General features: G+C 37.5%; 1 protein-coding gene across 2 annotated transcripts in view; it reads right to left on the bottom strand.

Moving 5' to 3' along the window:
- Positions 1-13,507, bottom strand: part of itpr1b (inositol 1,4,5-trisphosphate receptor, type 1b) — a 59,472-nt gene that overhangs the window by 22,160 nt on the left and 23,805 nt on the right. The window contains exons 37-44 of one of the 2 annotated variants that reach the window (XM_055221637.1): positions 13,275-13,459; positions 12,689-12,837; positions 12,486-12,597; positions 11,437-11,472; positions 6,762-6,797; positions 4,765-4,812; positions 3,470-3,596; positions 2,337-2,521 (exon numbers count right to left, since the gene is read on the bottom strand). In XM_055221637.1, coding sequence (XP_055077612.1) covers positions 2,337-2,521; positions 3,470-3,596; positions 4,765-4,812; positions 6,762-6,797; positions 11,437-11,472; positions 12,486-12,597; positions 12,689-12,837; positions 13,275-13,459 — 878 coding nt within the window. The remainder of the gene's footprint in view (positions 1-2,336; positions 2,522-3,469; positions 3,597-4,764; positions 4,813-6,761; positions 6,798-11,436; positions 11,473-12,485; positions 12,598-12,688; positions 12,838-13,274; positions 13,460-13,507) is intronic. The other variant, XM_055221636.1, reaches the window with a different exon arrangement.

Below are 13,507 nucleotides of genomic sequence, written 5' to 3'. Positions count from 1 at the left end.
TGCATTACGCTGTACACCAAGCCTCACAGAGGAAACATGTGCTTTTGTTTAATAAATATTTATTTTTAATGATTAATCTGAATGCTTTTTATTATCAGATAATAGAAACCAACCCATTAAATAAGAGCTGCACAAAGACAACAAAGACATGTCAAGTGTCTTGCCAAAGAGCACAATAATAGTATGGCCTGCTGACATTCAGATAATGTGTTCAACACATTTACCAACTGCTGCACACTATTTAAAAATGTTTAAAAGTCAAAGATTCCCCTGTGCACCTTGTGATAGCACACATGTAGACACTTTATAGGCATATGCACAGTCTTTTTAAAGCTTTCCAAGAGGAGTGTACAGTGAATTTGACAGGGGAGCCAAACTGGGGGAGTGTAACTCACGCCTGGAGGGAGCAGCGTGCCACAACACGCCTATTGAGTAACAGCAGCGGCACCTGTTTGCTCTTGTGACAGCGCAGGGATCTGAGGTCATAAGGATGGTGTTGAGTAGAAAGATGAGGGGGGGGCTCAGAGAGCTGCTCTTTGGCACGTCTTCTCTTATATAAGCTGCATAAACAGTCTCTCTATGGAGCGCTTTTGGATAAGAGCTTTCTAGTCACTAAGTATAACCTGTGTGCATGTGCTGATGGGCTGCCCAAATGAATATGAAGGACAGGCCGTGGTAGATGTGTGCGCTACTAAATGTGAGCTACGTGTCTGCTTGGATGAGTCAAGAGGCAACTTATCGTATGCAAGCTTTGAATAACAACCTCCAGGAGAGTCATGTCAAAACACGCTATCTTGTCCTCATGATCTATGTATGCTGAAGTTATTTAAATCACACAGCTCATTAGGTCACTGATGAATCACAGACATTTGTATAGTATAGGGAAATGTTACACTACTTGCTTCACTTTGGTCTTCATGGTACTACTTTGCGTGGATTGATACATGTCTATCTCAGACTGTGATGTCCTGAGAAGATCTCGAGTTTACAACAGATATGTGGCATGTGAGACAACAGGGCCAACTCATACACAGTACAATGATAATGGAGGCCAGATAAGAAGTGGGAGCTCTGACCCATTTCCTTTTAAATCCAGTAACACTTAACCCATCCTTTAGGCTTGCCAAATCAGTTTCAGAAACAACAATGAAATATCCACAGATTCTTCTTCCTGCCAGCCGTTTCCCAGAATATTTCCAGTTTGCTGAGCTACGACCCTGTATTACCTCAAAAACCAAACAAACAGACCCCTTGAAGAAATCACTGGGCTTGTTTTTGTCCTGTTTTTCATTGGAGACAACAAGAAGTCTTCTGTGCAAAAAGGAGGCCAGACTAGTGCAGGTTATGTAAGATAGGGAAATGTGATGCATCTGGTGATATGTTGTAAATTCTCCCCGGACCCTACATGATCTCTGAACAAAGCACACTTGTGTTCGCATCATGGCAAAACAGATGCAAAACATTTGATACAAGATAAATCATGTTGACCTGGGCTTTGAGAAAAAATAAACCCAAATAATCTGCAAAGTGTTATCCGTTTTACTCTACATTTAGTTCAGGTGAGTTACCTATAATGAACCCATGGCCTGTTTCTTATTGCTTTCCTTTCAGCAACTGTGCATGATTAAGTCCAACTGGAATGTTTGGAAGCCTTGAGCATCATTCACTCGAGCAGCACCTTATGTAAAAGACGTCATGCGAGCACTTTTGTGGTCGCGCTCAGAGAAGTCAGCCTCTGTCAAATAATTGTTCTATGTAATTACACAACACAAACCACAAACACCAGAGTAAACAGCATGTGTGCACTGCTGACTGAACATGCAAGCACACTGCACTGACAAACAACAGTTCAATACTCTCACTCTACTGCGGAGCTGCAAAAAGTTACTGTGTCAACATGTGGTGAGCTACTTAAAGTAAAATGCTCTGTTAGAGTAAAATAACCGTTCTCAACAGCTTACCCATCCATTACAAACACATCTGCTTTATTTTTAAAAGCCAATACCATGTGCAAGTATTTATCATTGTGGCCAAACTGCTTCCGTACAAAAATGGCCAAATACACAAGTGCTTTATGGGAACCAAGCATGTGATGAAGCAGTATTTTTCTTTTTATCAGCCTCAACTCTTTTCATCTACAGTCAGTCTTTCAGATTAAGACTGAATATTTCAACTCTTGACAGCACTTCACAACTGTTAGATAACAGTTGGTTACTGAGGCGTAGCTGTGAGGCGCAGTGTAAGAGAATGCTTGGGTTACACTTGATCACAAGGCAGTTACTTCAGAGGTGACAGAAAGTGTTTAGTGTTGTCTTGAACTTTGTAACCTCACTCACCTGGATGACTGTGTTCCCGCCCTCCAGCAGCGCTATGGCCAATAGGATACTCTCCTGGAAGATCCGATCACTGGTGGCGTTCATGATGAGGTCGATCACCAGGTCAGATGCTCCCTCTCTGTCCAGGTGACACTGGACCTCAGCCAGACTCAGCTCTCCTCGGCCTCCGATCCCAGAACTTACAACTGCAAGTAAAAAACAAAACCATAGACTAAGTACTACATCAACTGAACACACACACACTGCCATTTACTGGATAGTTACTAGTTAATTTAAGCAGTTTGGATGATGTCAGAAAGTGCTCACAGTAGGATGTATGATGCCCCTCATTTCCTTTTACCTTTGTACGTTTATAAATAGTATCTGTATTTCCTCTTTTTCTATACATCTCTTATCTCTTAGTATTTGAGCATTTTCTTGTGCTACTGGCTCACCACCATGAATGTGTGGTCAGATTAAAGGCACCCATCAGAGACATCTCTGACTGAATGAGCCACTGAATCAACAACACATCCCATTCTAGAGACTGTTGCCAGGCAACAACACGTCCTTGGTTGTGCTGAGGAGACGGTCTCCGGCTCACTAGAACAAGCAAGGGCCAAGGGCTTAGCTCAGAGCGAGGCCATGACTGTGAATATGATCAGATTCTCCTCTCACTTTAAAGCGCCAGCCACGAACAATGAGTCACAACTGTGATGAGACAAGAAGAGACTGCAATGAAGAAATGTCAGTTACAAATAAACAATCTGTTACATTGTAAATGTCATCCTCGATAAAGCAAGATTAAGAAGCTGAGTATAATGGAAACACTTGCAGTATGTTGCTACAACCCATACAATTCATACTGCAATATGGAAATTCACATAAAGGTGTCTGTCAATTCACATCGAAGCATTCAGGACACTCCAAAGAATACAAAAGTTAGGCCTATCTTTAGCAGTTATACAAAATAAGAGCATAGGATGCTAAGGGAACCATTCAGTGCTTTAAGCACCGCCCTCTAGTGGTCAGAAGTAAAACTATATTTTTGTGTTGGACCCAAGCCTGGATAATTGACCACAGCTGTATTTATGCTTGCACTGTGCATATTGGCCTTTCAGAGAGTGTGGATTGATTTATACAATCATACAAACCTGTTGGTGATTTTCCTGTGGCGCCAGAAGTCACAGGTCCATTGCTAAAAGTGACGCTCTCTCGCCGTTGTCCAGATTTGACATTACCATAGTAACGGTTGACCAAGATTTGGCGCAGAGCTTCTCCCTGTTAGATATAATGTAAGTTACTGGTTTAAACACAGACTCTAGTTAGCAGTGACAAGGTGTAGCCTCCTGTTTACTTCTCCACATGATAACGTGTAGGTACACGCACAGCAAGTAAACTGAACTGAACCAGTTTATGTAAAGCAGTTTAAAGTTACACATAGTGCACATTTGTACCATTTGACAATCTCATGTTGCATTGCCCCAAGAGTTTTGCAGGCATTGGACTAGAAAGAATACACCTAAATTAAGATTCAAAAATATCCAGAACCTTGAAAAGCAGCACTCTTCTACTACACTCTTCTTAAAGCAATGCCCTACCTGTGACCCACCATGAAACAACATTAATTTCATGTAAGACTCAAGTTTAATAATATATCTGTACAGATATTTAAAGTGGACTCTAATATATCAAACCTTTATCATGTCATTTCCATCCTGAAACGTGGCACATGCATCTCAGCTGACACGCCCTTGAAATACATCAGAAAGTATTTCATTGCAACGAATGACGAATGCACAGTGACCAGATAAAGCTGTTCTAGAGTTCAATGATCTTCTGCTTTATCATAATCACAAAGCTATATTTAGATAGTGAGTAAACTGATTCAAACAAATGACCTTTAAGGCTCTGGATTTACATTTGTTGATTGAGCCGACTCTGTTGCCATAGTTACTGGTATCACATAACGGTGGCGATATTGGAAATTTTGATTGTTTCAGCTGATATCGGTTCAATCGATGATCTATTTTGGTCTATAAATATGTGTAATAAGACTCAACAATGCTGTGCCAGAATACTCTGTTATATCTTCACAAAGCCGTTCTGTATTTACTTACTGTTTTCACTTTTTTTTAAAACTCATATGCCGTTTGTGTTTAAAGGAAATAAAGTATATTTTCAGTTTCTGCCCTAGTATCGGATGATATTGAATAGCAGATACCAGACATCTTCAGATTAGAAATACCAATTTACGCAATCTTTTATTTTAAGAACTGTAGTTAACTTTTACCCCTGTACTTTTTGGACCATAGTTTCCACACTCTCTTGAATATTAATGAATTCCTTGTGTAATTAATAACCCAGTTTATGAAACAGACAGTGTGGTCATAAGAGACACTCGCACAAGTCTGAAACAGAGCTTGGACGGTCTAAACCCAGCACCTACCCTCTTTTGATCCTCCAGTTGCTTCTGTGGCAGGTTTGGATCAAGCTCCTTAAAGGTGAGGTGAGTAAGCAGCAAGCAGTGAGCAGTGAAAAGAGAATTGAAAGAAGATCCAAAGGGTAGTTGTGAAAAGATTAGAAATTAAAACAGCCAGTTAATACAGTGCACATTAGTTATTAAGCATGTGAAAGGAAATACATAGGTTTAACAAAGAAAGGGAAAAATCAGAGGAAATGGTGGGTATGTCATGCAGTGTTTCATGCAAGAAAGTTTAAAAAGTAGACGGTAAAATGGATGGGAAAAACATAACATTAGGCCATAATATAGATATACATTATGGCAATTCCTATCAAAACTACATTAGACTTTAGTTCTCTTGGGTTTATGTTATTTGTCATGTTCAATTTTGCTGACAATAGGTTTAGAATGGTTTAAAATAGTACCGTATTTTCCGGACTGTAAGTCGCTCAGGAGTATAAGTCGCACCAGCCAAAAAATGCATAATAATAAAGAAAAAACATAAGTCGCACTGGACTATATACTTTTGGGGGGAAATTAATTTTACAAAATCTGAGACCAAGAACAGACATTTTATTTTTAACCCTGGAAAACCCATGAGGTCAAATTTGGTCAGTGAAAAAAATGTCAAATTTAACTTCGAAAGCCCAGAGTGCCACTTTTGACCCCTGCATAGAGACACCTAGTGGATGAATGTTGAACTAAAATGAGCCAGAGTTGTAGTGACAAGATGAACGACCACATGCTGTTTTGCTGAGATGGAAAACGAAACAAAATCGTCTTCTCCGCAAATGAGCGGTTGGTAAAATTGTGTTTGTTTTTGTTAATCTTTTTAGTAATAGCTTGCAGAATGTCTAGACGTATGTTGAATTTATAGCAGTGATTTAATGCATTGTTCATAATTTTCCAAAGACGAAAATGGTTCTTGGGTTGGTTGAATATCAGTACAACGCGCTAACGTAACACATTTATATTTATTCAGCTACATGGAGCATAGACAGAACTGAACACCTGTCTGGTTTGTTAACGTAAGATATTAACAGTTAATCAGATAAATAAAGCAGAAAAAACAAGCAATAAGTTTACTTGACTCGCTTCTGAACAACTCCAGCAACTCCAGTAAATGAAACGCCGCTTCCACTTCCACGTGGTTGTCATATGGTACACAAGCCTAGAGTGCCCTCACACGGAGAAGATGTGAAACTATATATTTTAATAATTTCACATATAAGTCGTGTCTGAGTATAACACCCCTGGACAAACTATGAAAAAAAGTGCGACTTATCATCCGGAAAATACGGTAATCATCTGAAGCTGGTGTTTAGACTCTGCATTACAGGAGAAATTTAAAACACAAAGCCTAATTTCAGCATGTAGTCCCAGAGCTTTGGTGTGCCGGTTAAGCACTATGGAGATAACAAACAGCCACACAATCAAAATGAAGCAACTCTTATATTATTTAGTACAACTTTTAAAACTTAAACTTAACAATTTCCTCATATTGTGTATGATTTCTTGGCTAGTCAAGACCATCTCCTTGAGTTCAAATGGACGTGATCTACAGCTGAATTAGAGAAAAGCAGAACCAGGCCAAATAAATAAATAAAAACTGCTCCTTACAATGAAAAGAATAAATAGGCAAAACAATAAACTCTGATAATCTGAGGTGAGATGCACGGCTGCTTCGGAGTTTGGCCTGCGACTGATCTTCTGTGTTTGAAAATACACACACAACCTGGTCTGGTTTCCTTCCCCAACCACATTTGACGTGAAAATATGAAGAGAAGACACAGAATTGTATGGAAGGTTCAGCTGAGGGTTAAGAAAACGCAGGAAAAAAACACCAATAATCTATACAGTTATGATCTAGTTATAATGAGGTCTCTTTTGACACTGAACACATGTACACAATGCGCTAATGTGCGGATTATTTATGGTGAAATCTATTAGTAAACAGCCATCTATAATGAATGTGAACACACCTCAGCAGGGGTTTCGGGCTCTGGAGGAGGAGCCAGCTGGTTAAAACAGAAGGATGAGGTTAGTCAAAAGGCGAGTGTGAAGTTAATAATGCTGCTCTAAAGGGAATCCAGAGACTACAAATGTCAGGCACGATTAAATATGCAGTAAGGGTTTAGTCTAAACAAGAAGCTACGGGACTCTCACAGCAGACACAAACATGATGCTGTGCTCTGGGCAGAAAATGAAAGCATGAGTGATAAGCAGCAGCCAACTACTGCAGCAAAAAGCACAACATGTCTGCGTTTAAAGACAAGCGTAAGATCAGGATCCTTCCACCACGCTTCAGTATGTTAGCTACACGGCTGTCCAAAATGTTCTCAGGGGTCTCCAAAAACCACTGTCTGCGAGGTACAAAGCACTTCGTTTCCCCATTTCACGACACAACCACTGGTTTTCTTGTATCCTTAGAAATTTTTTAATAATAGAGCTGTTTAAAGACGTGGCCTCACAATTCAGGATTGTAAATATGTGCAAAAAAATTACAAAACCTGATGTGTATTTGAAGGCAATAACATAAATGTATGTGTTTGATGAGGATAAGACATAACATAAGTCAAATCTCAAAAATGTCTGACCTTTAAAATATTTTTAGAAGACTAAATAAGTCGAGCTGTTAGTTTGATTAAATGGATACAGATCAGGCATGCAAAAAGTAGTAAGTAAAGTTTAAGCTGATCTAAAAGGTAAACTTGAGCATCATAGACCTAACTTTGTGTTTAGATATTTTCACTACCGACTATAAGAAATACTGAATCAAAACGTTATTAAAAACAACTATTTAGAATTGTTATTTTAAATTAAAAAGCTATAAAATTGCCTTCTTGATGCCAAAATGCACAAAATCAAGATTCTACTAATGTTACTGTTTGTAAAAGTTTAAATCAAGAGACAAATGAATATCTGACACTTCCTAATATGGACAAGGGCTGTAGTTTGTTTTGCTGATTAAAAATGTGACTTACTGGAATTTCCCTATGATAAACATCCTTTTACATCAGTGCATTCTTAAGAAACGCAACAACACGGCACATTATACTGGAATATGACATCAAATGCCACATCCATTTAATGTTTGGAGCTGTAAGTGACCCACTTATTATACACGACTTCCGCGAGTTTCTCATGTATCATCCAGCACAGGAGTCCCCGGGAGCTATAGACAATATTTTTTCTTCCCGGAATTTGAAATACAATATTCAGACCTTAGGGACAATGATTGTGCAGGTGTCCGTAAGGAAGTAGTGTGAAAATAAACTGTACACAGTTATTTTAAATAATTAACATGTGGCTTTTGTAATCAAAGTAACACAGGTTTTTTAAGTTATTTCAATTAGAAGTGAGAGAAATGATGTGCTGATTTGTAATTCATAAATTACAATTAAATTTAAAGACAATAATTTATTTTTTTTTTTTTTAATGCAGCTTGTAAGATACTTCTCCTCATAATCAAAATATTAAAAAATGCAGCATTGCACAGTCACCGTTTTAATTCTGCACCTTTTTCTCCTGTGCATTTTGCTGACGAGTATCACTGAAGGTCAAATATTTGCTGAGTGAATATATTTCAAAAAACTGAAAAAAAAAATTAAATAAACCTGTTGCTGCTTATGTAACTGCTGCCAAGGACTTGGCCCCAGTCCAAGAATTGTGCAGCGTTTAGCAGTTTGGAATGTGGAAGAGCATTGTGCACACTTCAGAAATGTCTGCAGCGCCCCCCTCTGACCAAAAAGGACAACAGCAGCAGGTCTGTAAGAGATTAAACAGGACCAAGAGATGGATTCACATGGGAAGGTGAAGGTTAAGTAGAAACCTTTCCCCACCTGGTATTTGTTAAATGCTCAAAAAAGAAGAGACCAGAGCAGAAATGAGTCGACTTTAGGAGTAGTAGTATTTTAGGGTTAAGAGGATTTTTTTAAGTTCAGAATTACGGCTTGAAACATGAAAGATTAATCTATGTTAAAATGATCAAAAGTAAATTAATAATTCAATGAAATATAAACATTTGTGATTCTGTTTTATACATCGCCTTTGTGAGTGACCAGCTGATAGTAAACCCTGTCTAAAACGTTCTCACTGGTCCATATAGTTGCAATAAATGTATAAAATAATGTAATATTTTATAGATTTAAAGTTTTTAGTTTGTATTTAAATAATTTGAACTGTACAATTGTCCAACTACCTCCAAATGAGATTAACACTGAAATTATCTCTCAGAAGTGGCTTTTTCAAGGTGAACTTCCAAATAACTCTATATCATATACTGTGTTTTTTTTTGTCTTTTTTTTACTAAAACATATTATCCAAGTTGTCTGAAAAAGAGTCCAGATAACTGTGTGCACAATAACTGAGAAAAGACCAGAAAAAATGAGGCATGTGTGAGATTCTAGTCGTAGAAATGTGTCTGCACAGACCACCACTCCGTTTTAAAATAGCTCCTTACATAAGCTGGGCCATGGTTACGTACTCAGAAGCTCAGAAGCATCCTCAACACACCAGATAACATCACTAGAATAAGATATGATCCCTCGACCCCCATCACCCCCGCTCCCTCCCGAACAGAGGGATCATATTCCACACTCTGTAGCAACTGTGGATAATGGCAGATCAGTCGCGACAACGGAAGGGGACAGACGAGTCATGACTTTTGTCCGGGCTTCTACTGGATCATCTTTGATTACAGAGCAGTGACTGTGTGGGTATCCAGGGAGAGTGTATTTCTAGTGAGTGAGAGAACGTGCTTCAAACATTTACCGATGATGTGATAAAACAAACAGGGTAGCTGAACTCATCCTGAGATTCTTCAGTTGGGCCAGGGAGGTAAGTGACATAACACGTGTGATAGCTTACAACAGGTTTGGGCTATCTATTCTACTCAAAAATATCTCCCCTCTGCTTTTGTTTAGCTTAGCACGAGTGAATGATCCGGCCAAACGGTGTGTGCCAAGAGCTTCCACAGGGGAGTATGTGCAGATTTTTTTTTCAGCTTCACTATATGGGAGGAGCCAAGAGGACAAAGCACTTGTCTCCAGCAAGAACAGCCCATTTTTTTGTGCAAGCTGGGGATTTCCACTGTACTCAAGTGGTATGCAGACGCACTGTGAAGTATCAGTTGTGAACCGCAATATGGAAAGTGGGAATCAAATGCTTCCTGTCAATTTGGGAAAGACCCATACTACAAAAAACAACATCACATTCTTCACTTATCACACGCATCATGTTTTAAGGCTGAATTATGGAAAGTAGTAGTAGTAGTATAATACCTGTGTGTCAATGTCTACAACAGCAAATAAAGAAATGCCCTCACTTGCCCTTCTGATATTCAATGGGCAACAATAATAACTAATTTATTCTTTGTTTATTTATTATTTTTTTTATTTTACTGTTTTTTTTTTTTTTTCAATTTTAATACTGTTATTTTTTATTATTAATTAATTTTTAAATTTATTTATTTATTTGTGCATATTCTGTGTAGTTTTTTTTTTTTTTTTTTCATCCTGGACAACTTTTGTGCCCATATTATTGCTTTCCATAATATTACCACTTATAATGCTTACCACACTTAGCTACACTCAGCTATTACTATTATTTTATGTATTTTACTTTATGTATTTATTTATTATTTTATATGTGTGTATGTATATATGTAAGCATATATAGGGATGTATGTGTGTATGTTTATATACTTTATTTCTATTACCAGTGAGAGGGGTGGGGGGCTCTAAAATGTTAAAATGCAATAAAAAATGTAAATAATAACATTTATTTTATTTATTTAACCTTTATTTTACCAGGTAGGTCGGTTGAGAACCAATTCTCATTTTCAATGACGACCTGGCCTATAACTAGTAATAATAACTCATGAATGTACTGCTGTAAAGACGGGGGGGAGTAACAGACATTATGACTGTGCTTTCCTCTGCAACTCATTTTACACTTTTATACAAATAACAGGACACGTCACTATAAACTCATAATTTTGTTGATTGGAATTAATCGAATACTGTCACTATAAACACATTTTGAAGTGCGATATATTGCTTCAGAAAATATCACAAATAAAAATACTGAACCCGCCCTTTATTCTGCACTCTTCGGTTTTAATGTTAATTTTATGATGATTATTTATGTTTTGATTTGTTGTATTGTGATTTTAATGTCCTTTATATTCTGTAAAACGCTTTGAATGACTTTGTGTATGAATTGTGCTGTACAAATAAACTTGCCTCGCCTTGTCCTTAAACCAATAATCGCAGTGAACCCTTTTACTAAATGTACAAGATCATTTTGCACATGAGCTGCTGCAAATCATTCTCAAAATTAAATACTTATTGCATAGTAAAAACGTGACAAGAGCAAAGAAAAAACATAAACAAGTCTAAAAAAGTATTGTTCTGTCAGCTTTTCAATAATACACCAATTGTCAATATAGTTGATTATTCTAACAGGACGACTAACATCTACACTAAAGAGACAACTATTTCAAACTATTTTCAGATAATGACATTTCAGCAGACACACATAATGCACTGATAAGATTATGTGGCAGACAAACATGACTAATGGCATCATAACGCTAAAGGCTAACACAAGCAACAAGCACATGTTAACGGTTAGTAAAAGGTAAAAAATGACAACCTCAGCCCCATCAATTTCATCATCAAAAACAATCAGCTGCAAGAGAGGCATAGCGTTAGTAAAGTTAGTAAAGTTGTGACAAGATTAGACTGTTAATGCACAAACAGTTGAGCGTTTTATCACCGTTTTATGGCCTGCACATTTCTATTGCTTTCTACCAATTTAGCGTCAAATATGGTAGAGAACGAGTAAAAAGCAAAAAGCCAGTTGATTAGTCGAAGTGCAGGGCAGGGGGGCATTGTTAGAACATGCAATTATTACACGAGTTGGGAATTTTTTTTTGTAGAAGGTCAAGATGGAACCAGTTCTGTAATTTATCTGGTTAAATAATGACCATAAAAAGTTGCACTTCCTTTTATCAGATTCAGAAATTGTAATAAATTCAATGAAAAATCTTGGTCATCTATCGTGTTATTGTCAATAAATCAACACGTTTCAAGCATAAGTGAATACATGATTGCCAGGTAACCTTTTAGGGCTCATATTACGCTATTTTCTGATGTTATAATGTTGTTTCCTCATCAAAAACATAGCTGGAGTTGTGTTTTGTTTCATTCACACACGTTTAACACAAACCTCTCTAAAACACTCTGTTCCACTTTGTGATGTCATCATGTGGTAATACAGGAAGTGCTCAGATGTGTTTTTAAACTCCATACACCTTCATTTCTAGAATCATTTGGATAATTTTAACCCAGGAATTGACAATCTCGACTGAACTAAAAGGTAAAACGAGCTGTTCACTTGAAAACTACCACTTCATGACATCACAAGGTGGAACAAAGCATGATACGCTTTAGAGATGTAGACAGACTAATACAGAATATCGTGTGAATGAAATAAAACACAACTGTAGGTATGGTTTTGATGAGGTTACAACATTGGAACATGGATTAAAAAATGTAATATAGGATCTTTAATATGGCATTTCGATAGAAGATATATTTTGTACCTTTGGACATACTGATTGATTGCTACCGCTTGTCATCATAGAAGTGTTGTTTCATACTAAAAATTTAATCCTTTATCGATATGGATGTGTTACGTACCTTCTCCCCATAACCTCGGTCTTTGGACATCATTTCTCTCAGCGTCTGTAAGATTTTAATACAGAGCCTCTCTTCATTCTCCTCCAACAGCTGCTTCGTATGTTTGATAAGTCTGGTTAAATGAAAGCAAACAAATACATAGTACATTTAGGAATATATTTATGATTTATTTTAATCAAATACTTATATGTGCGTTAACATACTTTGATATAAAGCCCCCACTTTCACATTTTCTGCGAGCATCTGTGTTTTCAGGGAAGAGCAGCTCTGGACGATGCAGGACGTCAACGAGGACTGACAGTTCAGCTTGGACCAGTGGCCTCAGACGATCCTCTAATGCAGACACGATATCCTAAAGGCCAGTGGGATTATTTGTAGGATTAATATGTAAAAGTATTCAAAAATTCAAATCTGTCAACTGGACAAAAAGTTGTAGAAGTGAAGTTGAATTAATATTGTTACAACCACTAAAATCTAAATAAAACTATAGTGTGGTTTGAGTGAATTACAGCTTTTTTACAACTAATACTAGGGCAGTTTTCACGACTTTCCTCATGGCCTGCAGTAAAGCAACACAAATGTGTGACAAAGGAAGTGAACAAAGCCACTGAAGTTTTCTACTGAAAGCTGACTCATGGGTGTAACTGTCTGTTAATGATTTGTTCATGGCTTTGAGATTATGATAACAACATATTCTGGCAAGAAACAAAAATAATTACTCTTTGTTAATTCAATGTTTTACAGCTTTAGTTTCTCCTTTTAAAATGTGCAAACTAAGGACAAACAAACCTGCAGTCTTTCAATGATATTTCTATAATCCTTGGAGGTAGTCAGGCCCGAGTCTCGCCGTGAAGTGTTTTTAGCTGATAGTCTCCAGTTTAGGATGCTCTTCTGTACAACATTATTGGACTTGACAAAAAGATTGTTGACCTGGCTGTCCAGGTCCACTGGGATGGCAATGGCTCGACTCTTAGCTGGGCAAAGATACAGACATGTTTTGTTTGATGCCTAGTCCTTTAAAC

Source organism: Periophthalmus magnuspinnatus, chromosome 5 (genome assembly GCF_009829125.3).
Source record: "Periophthalmus magnuspinnatus isolate fPerMag1 chromosome 5, fPerMag1.2.pri, whole genome shotgun sequence".
In the NCBI taxonomy this organism is placed as follows: Eukaryota; Metazoa; Chordata; class Actinopteri; order Gobiiformes; family Gobiidae; genus Periophthalmus; species Periophthalmus magnuspinnatus.
Note: the sequence above shows the minus strand (reverse complement) of the source record. Positions and strands in the feature narration are given on the sequence as shown.